Source organism: Barbus barbus (assembly GCF_936440315.1).
Source record: "Barbus barbus genome assembly, chromosome: 21".
Taxonomy (NCBI): domain Eukaryota; kingdom Metazoa; phylum Chordata; class Actinopteri; order Cypriniformes; family Cyprinidae; genus Barbus; species Barbus barbus.
This window is the reverse complement of record NC_136749.1, coordinates 31,414,292-31,422,814: the sequence shown is the minus strand read 5'-3', so window position 1 is coordinate 31,422,814 and position 8,523 is coordinate 31,414,292. Positions and strand designations below refer to the sequence as shown.

The window sequence follows — 8,523 nt, the reverse complement described above, 5'->3', positions numbered from 1 at the left end:
TCCCCATTTCTACACAAACATTTGGCCTGGTTGCATTTGCGTTTCTTCCTAACGTGCATATTACGTTATTTTAACACCTGAATACAACGGCTTTCAAAAGTTGCACTTTGGTCGTAGACTAACGTGGCATTTACGTTTTTTTTACTATAAGAGAACATTCCAGGTTGGCATTTTTACAAAGTTTTTAAAACGTTTTATTTTGGTTACATTATTTTAAAGCATTTAAAAACGCTTTTAAAACGTTGTACTACATTACCTAATTGCAACCAAAATACAAGGTTGTGAAAAGTTGTAAAAACGTTTTGTGTTTGCTGGGATACGCTTAACCAATGCAGAAAATAAACCTTTTCTTCCAAAATCACAACACCCAAGATGTGCACACACTTTAGGGTGTCACGGTTACATAGTGACATTAACATCCAATGATGTCGCGACGTCTTTTAACAACTTTTGATCAACAAATTACTTGCTTTTAGCGATTTTACCTGAGAATTTGGCAACACTGGTGGTTGCGCCGCTAGCGGAGGCCGCCTCGCGCCAGCATCTGGAAACAGAAGCTAGAGGCCCGGCTGCATACGGCGCTGCGGCCGGGAGAGCGCGGTGAAGGCTGAGCCGAAGCGAGAAGCGAGTGAGGCTTTGTTGCGGTGAGAACTGGGGCCGCGGCCCAGGCTCGTTGAAGGCTTGCTACTGCGATCCGACGCTCGTGGAGAAGACGGTGGTGTCGAGCGAGGCGAGTTCGGAGCGTTTCTCGATCTATTTATTGGCCGCCTTGTCAGCTGGAGTGGATTTAGGAGTGAGGCGCGGTTTGCGCGGTGAAATAGCGGCAAAGCACTGGAGCTCGGCGGCCGTGTCTGGCGGAGAAAGACCGATCATGGGGCCGGCAGATTGGCCGGAGGATCCGAAAAATCCTCAGTATAGGTCTCGTTGTTTGGACGGGACGTGTTGAGTCTGAGATGTAGTGGTAAAAGGCGCAAACCGAATGCTGATTACCCGTCGAGTGAACAGAGATGTCAGCTGTATTTATAGCTGTAAATGTATTAACTTGAGTGCGAACCTCCTGTGTTAATTAGGCTAAGTATCTGACGCGCTCCTCCCGAACCTTGTTAATAAAACATCATTTATGCGCTAAAGTTAAACGGAAAAAGATTTTGTCGACACATGAGAAATTTAATCGATAATTGGCATTTCCATCAGCTATATCGTAAATATTTTAAAGCGCTAAATATTTTTCCGCAAAAAAATCCTTGAATGGAAACCTGGTTAATGTTTTATGCGTTTTTATAAGTTTAATTCGAATCTGTGGTTGGAAACATATATGTATAGGTTTTCTGGGAATTTACAGCCTTATGTCGAACTACACTAAAATTCCCTTATGATCCCTTATATCAAACTCATAAATAACATTGTAACATATTCTTCCAGATTGCCGGTGTTCTGAAATATTCGGTGACGCTGGGCGGAGCAAACATGAATATTCATGAGTTTCCTGTTGCACGTTAAAGCGCTACTGAAAATATCAGCGCACTCTAGAATCATCACAGCACAGAAAGTTTGACGTTATGTAAATATGTTTCAGTGTCAGTGGCGATCTACAGTGATCTTTTTTTTTTTTTTTTTTTTTAGCTTTTGAAGTTTTGTTCATATGAGCACAATATTGTATATTGTATATGTTATGTTTGATTTCATGATTACAGCAATTCATTTGCCTTCCTGTCATTAGGATATGCCATTAACATGTGTTATAAACCCTTTCCAGGGTCTTTTAAAGTTTTGTTTGATAACTTGATAACAAATATCTAAGGTGGCATAAAGATCTAATACAATATTTAGTTTTGCTTGCTCAGCTGGTAAATAACAGATTGTAGTACTTAGCGAAAATCATTTCACATGATTTAAGTATATAGCTAAAGTAACATACCACATATTAATTTGCACAGTTACAAGAAATGAAGTTATAATGCTGAATACATTAAAGCCATTCAATGATTTGGTGTTAAGTTTTATGTACAAATGTGTATGTGGACCAGACATAATGGGGGGGGGGGGGCCTTCAGTGCCTTGATCTGTTAGGAGTCTTTTAGGGGCACCAAATTTGTAGAACAATTTTTCTGTGCAGGCTGTTACCTCCTCTGCACTTTTGGTTTTCAGTGGGAAAGCCTCACACCACTTTGTGAAGTAATCTACCATCACACAGGTATACTAGCCTTCTTTCGTTGGTGTGAGCTTTCCCACTAAATCCATCCCCACAATATCCCAATGCTGTGTCACCTAATAAACATTCATGTTTACTATATAAAATAGCTGTAACAAAAATATTCCTTGTGTTTTTCATAAAAACATGAATTACCACGATAGGGGTATATTCTGTTGGGTTCTTCAGAGAAGCACTTGTCTTTTTTGACAAGCAGCACAGTGTTTGAAATAATCTAATAATCCTAAAATCTAATCAGTTTTGATGGAATAATAGATGTATGAAACTTACATTTCACTGCTGGTTATACTCTCTATAATTGTGTATGCGACGAATAAAAATCTTGAATCATGAACGAAAACATGACGAAGGATTCACATATTAAACTCACCCATTTTTTTTATGTCCACAGACATACCAGGCCAATAAAAGCACTTGTTTATGGCATCCAGGGTTTTTTAATGCCACAGTGAGCACCTATTGGGCTGCTGTGGAGCTCTTCAAAAATTTCTTGGGCACTTTTTTTCGTGCTGACCACTTTTGCCAAAGTACCTTCTTTTTTTATATAATAAAAAATGGGGTGGTGATGGCGCAGTGGATAAGACACATGCCTTTGGTGTGAGAGACCCGGGTTCGAATCCACTGTGAGACACCAATGTGTCCCTGAGCAAGACACTTAACCCCTAGTTGCTCCAGAGGCGTGCGACCTCTGACATATATAGCAATTGTAAGTCGCTTTGGATAAAAGCGTCAGCTAAATGAATAAATGTAAATGTAAATGTAATACAAAGCTTCATGTGTTTGTGTGTGTGTGTGTTCACTGCTGTGTATGTTCACGGTGTGTGTGTGTTCACTGCTGTGTGTGTGTGTGTGTTCACTGCTGTGTGTGTGTGTGTGTTCACTGCTGTGTGTGTGTGTGTGTGTTCACTGCTGTGTGTGTGTGTGTGTTCACTGCTGTGTGTGTGTGTGTGTGTGTGTGTGTGTTCACTGCTCTGTGTGTGTGTGTGTTCACTGCTGTGTGTGTGTGTTCACTGCTGTGTGTGTGTGTGTGTGTGTGTGTGTGTGTGTGTTCACTGCTGTGTGTGTGTGTGTGTGTGTGTGTGTTCACTGCTGTGTGTGTGTGTTCACTGCTGTGTGTGTGTGTGTGTGTGTTCACTGCTGTGTGTGTGTGTGTGTGTGTTCACTGCTGTGTGTGTGTGTGTGTGTGTGTTCACTGCTGTGTGTGTGTGTGTGTTCACTGCTGTGTGTGTGTGTGTGTGTGTGTTCACTGCTGTGTGTGTGCACGTTAGATGGGTTAAATGCAGAGCACGAATTCCGAGTATGTGTCACCATACTTGGCTGAATGTCAAGATTTGTCTTGTCTGAAAAGACCCTGAGGTATCTTTCCAAATCTTTTAAAGTCTGTCAGTGCTTTGAATTTAGCCTCATCCATCTTCAACGCAGCAGTGCAAAATCTAATAAATGAGTCTTATATATAATTGATCATTACATGTAATTGTGCATCACTGGTCTCTGTCATCTAGCCATTCAGTCAATAGAATAGAATAGAATAGAAATGGGGGGGGGTAGAAAAGGCTTAGGTTATATCGTCTTCTCTATACACACATTTGCGATTAAAACTAGCACCAAAATAACCTGCTGTCTTTATTGTATTCATAAATGCTAAATAGCCACATAAAGAGTTTATCTTTTATCATCACACCATGTCTCTAACCAATTGAAACACTGTGTTAAGAATGTTTATATTATAATTTAAATATATTACAAAAACATGAATTTATTACTAAAGCTGTGTTGATGTTATATAAGCTACCAACTGAGCAAACAAAAATAATCACCCCAGAATGATCACAACTGAAACTGTCAACACAGCAAAGATACATTTATATCAGTTATTAACAGTTTTAAAGATTGTTAAAATAAATTAGGTACATAAACAAAAATGTATGTTGGCTCAGTAAGTTGGAGTGTATCCTCAGGCACATCAACAAATGAATAGCTGTAATAATTAAACATACGACACAATCTACAAACTATTGTGCCAACATTAACAGTAGCCTAAATACCTGCTGAACTTCACACTTCGAAGCATTTCTTATTCTGAAAACAGTCGATATTTTCAGTAGCGCTTTAACGCGAAACAGGAAACTCATGAATATTCGTGTTTGCTCCGCTCAGCGTCACCGAAAATCTCAGACACCGAATATTTCAGAACACCGGTGATCAGCAGCTGTAGTGTTTCAGGTGATTATTCAGATGCAGGCACGAACAGCGCATGCGCGTCAGCTCCAGCGCGTCTCATTCCGCTCGCGTCTGTTTGACAGGAACACATGCGGCATATTCAGCGCTTAGAACTGAAGAGCGCTATTTACATAATAATAAAAAAAGTTGAAAGACTCCAGGAAGTTTTGCTTGCACACAGAGCTCGAGTGGTTCGGTCAGGATGGGCTGCTCATCTTCCAGCACACAGGCGCTCGCGCAGGAGAACCAACCGCGCGTCAAAGCGGAGGACGCGAACGGAGAAACTCTGCGTAAGTCATTTCACACACACCGCTATTAAACTAAAGTAGTCTGATAAAAGCTTGTCCTGGTGATATTTTCAAACCTGTGCATGAGTTACTGACAATGCCAAACAAAAAATTATTTTTTTTTTTATTAATCCTAACCAATTTAGTCAGATATGACATCTTTAATTTTTAATTATTGCAACTCATATCCTACATATGCAAGGTTATGTTTGTGTCTGTCCAGCTGTTGTCTGTGAGTTTGGGCTGTATGTAGGATCCCTAAACAGATGATGGATATGAGGACAGACACATGCAGCCCCAGGCATCGATCTGTTTCTCTGGTCTGACCAGTCCTCTGTGTTTCCAGATCATTTTCACATCGGTGCTTCCATTGAGAACAGAGAGACTCGCTCCGTGAGATGTAGTCGTTGCTTTACCCTGTTTATCTGAACACTGTCTGCATCATGATGGCATGTTTCTGTGGCCTGTTTTCTCTTGTTTCTCTCATAGGTTTGTGTCGTTGTGTAAAGTTCACACACAATATGAAAACTGATACAAACTCTCACAGAGAGGAATACTGTCCATTCATTTGAGAAAGCAGCTGAGATGATCACAGAATTCATTTCACATGTTCTGAGAGTAAACCTTCACACCAGATCCAGCGCTGGGTTTCAGGAGCGGCACAACTCCAAAAAACTTGAGCGTGATGCAAACACACTCCTCAGGCTCTGACACTGAAGATGGAGTGTGTGTGTGTGTGTGTGTGTGTGTGTGTGTGTGTGTGTGTGTGAGAGAGAGAGAGAGAGAGATCCTCATGTTTGAGTAAGTTCAGGATCACAGCTTGGCTCATGGTTAGATTTATGGTTTTGGAGGAGAGGGTTTGGGTTTAGTGTAGGCATTAAGCAAGGCAAGAAGGTTCATTTAACATGGATTAAAATACATAATGAGGGAAAACAAGAATGAAAGGGCATCAAATAATACAGCACCTGTTGAGAGAGATTTGATGGACTAGCGATGACCGCGGTCGGACTGATGACTGATGTGTGTTTGAGCGTCTCTGGTGGCTCTGCTGCTGATGACGTGTTCATGCGTACAAACACACTAAGTCTCCACATGGACAGAGAGGGACATATTGTTCAGTGTTAGTCTGTTCACTGTTTGCTCTAGAGTCTGTCATCTTTGGCTGCTGTCTCTCCTCAGCGCCGCTGACCATCAGGAAATTACTTTTTCATCACAGCATTTGAGGAAATGAGCTCTGAACAGGGCAAAACCTCCAGGCGTGTGTGCAGAAGCGTGATGCTTTGTGAGTGTGTGTGTAATTTGACACACATTGTTCCATCACACACACACAAAATATAAAACCAGGTTTCTAAACTGAAATTGCTTGAGTTTTTGGAAATGGAGATTGTTTCATCGTGCAGCTTTCATTTCTCACACAGCTGACTGGAGAATGATCATTTCCATGGACTGGACAGCAGGATGTTCTTCTCTCTCTGTCAGTCCAGAATCAGTGGCGAGTCTCAAACCTGAACCACCAGTCTAGAAATCAAAAATCAAAATCTCAATGTAATATAATGATGATTTATTATAAACTATATTTGCCTTTCCAGAGTTAGGTATGGTGTTCTGGTATTCAGTATGCAAATATGACGGTGACGTCATCGGTTAGAATGTGAATGCTGTTATAACTGTGACTTTCAAACTCCACAATTATGAAAGATTATAAAAAACAAATAGAAAGCATATACCTAAGAAGTAATTTTGTACTGAAATGACCTGAATGAAATATGTGTGATAAAGCATTTGAAGTGTGAAGACGAACAGGAAACAGTAGACACTCATTATGCTGCTGTTCTGAGTGTTTCTGCTGGTCTCCATGAGAGCATCTTCCATGATGCTTCATTAGTGTTTGTGTAAAGATAAATATTAACCATTTCAGTGAGGCAGGAATGTGTGTTTTTAATTATTTACTCATTGCTATAGTACGTGTTTCTGAGTTCAGCTAAAGCGCTACCGATCATTGAACATGTCAGCGCTTGCTGATTTGTGTTTGTCATAACCCTGACAGAGGTGTGTGTGTGTGTGTGTGTGTGTGTGTGTGTGTGTGTGTCTGTAGATGATGAATTACGCACAGCTGAACTTCTGCTTGGCATAAAGTCATGTACTCATGTCGTTACCAGAATGCTATAAAATCCTCCAATCAAACTGAAACATTTTTCAAGGGAAAACAATTATCTGGGATGTGCTTAGCATTTTGCTGTACAGACCATATACAATGGATTTGACTCTGATATGATTTTTGCTGCCTGTATGAAGAAAAGCACATCTATATTTACTCAGGGGTTTGATGAAAAACTAAATAATTCTGTTGAGAAGCATCTTCAGATCCATGTGGCCTGAGCTTATTTTTTTACCTAAAGATATTGCTTTAGGCACAATTTACAGAGTGGGTCAAGAAAACTGAGTTATGTAGCTTATTTACACTAAAAGAAAACATTTATTCTGATGACAGACAATTATGTTTGCATTTTTAACGCATGTAAATAAACTTTATTTCCTCTCTGCTTGTGTTTTTTGCCAGTCTCTCGTAATGGGCTTGTAGCAGAAGACGTCGAGGCCATCTCAGATCAGATGCAGTTGCCAGTTCAAAGCGCTCTGCTGGATGAGCTGGGTCCTGGACCGGGCGAGACGGTGGAGGCCTCAGCAGCAGAGCAGACAGCGGTCAGCGCTAGTGATGCTCCTCTGGAGGGGAAAGATCCAGCAGATGTTCCTGCTGCTTCAGAACCTACTGACTCCACGTCTGCAGAACCCTCTCTAGCTGTGGAACCTGCATCAGATCTCACCACCGCTCCAGAAGACCCCTCAGACGCCAGCTCGGAGCCCACTCTGGAGCAAGCAGACACGGCTCCTGAAGCCAAGCCAGCCGCAGCTCAAGAACCAGTTCCAGTGGAGCTCCCTCCAAATGTAGAGACCGCTCCAGTGGAACCCGGCCCGAATGTAGAATCAGCTCCAGAACCCACTCCAGTGGAGCAAAGCCCTGCTCCAGAACTCACTGTGTCTGAGCCTGTCCCGAGTGCAGAACCAGCTCCTGCCGAGGAACCGACTGTCTCTCTAGAACCAGTTGCAGTGGAACCGAGCCCAGCTCCAGAATTAGCTGTGGCTCCAGAACCCACAGCTGAGGAACCAAGTTCAGCTCCAGAACCAGTTGCAGTGGAACCAAGCCCAGCTCCAGAATTAGCTGTGGCTCCAGAACCCACAGCTGAGGAACCAAGTTCAGCTCCAGAACCAGTTGCAGTGGAACCAAGCCCAGCTCCAGAATTAGCTGTGGCTCCAGAACCCACAGCTGAGGAACCAAGTTCAGCTCCAGAACCAGTTGCAGTGGAACCAAGCCCAGCTCCAGAATTAGCTGTGGCTCCAGAACCCACAGCTGAGGAACCAAGTTCAGCTCCAGAACCAGTTGCAGTGGAACCGAGTTCAGCTCCAGAACCAGCTGCAGTAGAACCGAGCCCAGCTCCAGAACCCTCGGCGGAGGCAGCAGCGGTCACACAGTCTGCAGAGGAGAACGCGACCTGCGCAGACACTCCAGAGGGTAATGCATGGAAACGTGGGCAGATCAGCTCTAGAAATCCAGAAATGAGCACTGATTAATAACACAGTTCACATCTGCAGCAGCAACAAGCTCTATTTTAAATGTTTCTGATCACTTTAGACCAAAGCCTCAGATTACAGGATGCTTGAGTAGTAAAATAGAGCTCTGGTCACTACACATACTGTAGTAAGCAGTACATAACCAGTGCTGGGTAACAGAACAGAGATTGAGTAGAG

At 42.4% G+C, this 8,523-nt stretch overlaps 1 protein-coding gene across 2 annotated transcripts in view; it reads left to right on the top strand.

Moving 5' to 3' along the window:
• The first annotated feature begins 4,441 nt into the window (after positions 1-4,441).
• The window catches only part of LOC306887622 (uncharacterized protein), a 5,929-nt gene continuing 1,847 nt past the window's right edge, over positions 4,442-8,523 (top strand). For both annotated transcript variants that reach the window (XM_079445511.1, XM_079445510.1), the window contains exons 1-2: positions 4,442-4,722; positions 7,280-8,287. In XM_079445511.1, coding sequence (XP_079301637.1) covers positions 4,635-4,722; positions 7,280-8,287 — 1,096 coding nt within the window. In that variant the 5' untranslated portion in view covers positions 4,442-4,634. The remainder of the gene's footprint in view (positions 4,723-7,279; positions 8,288-8,523) is intronic.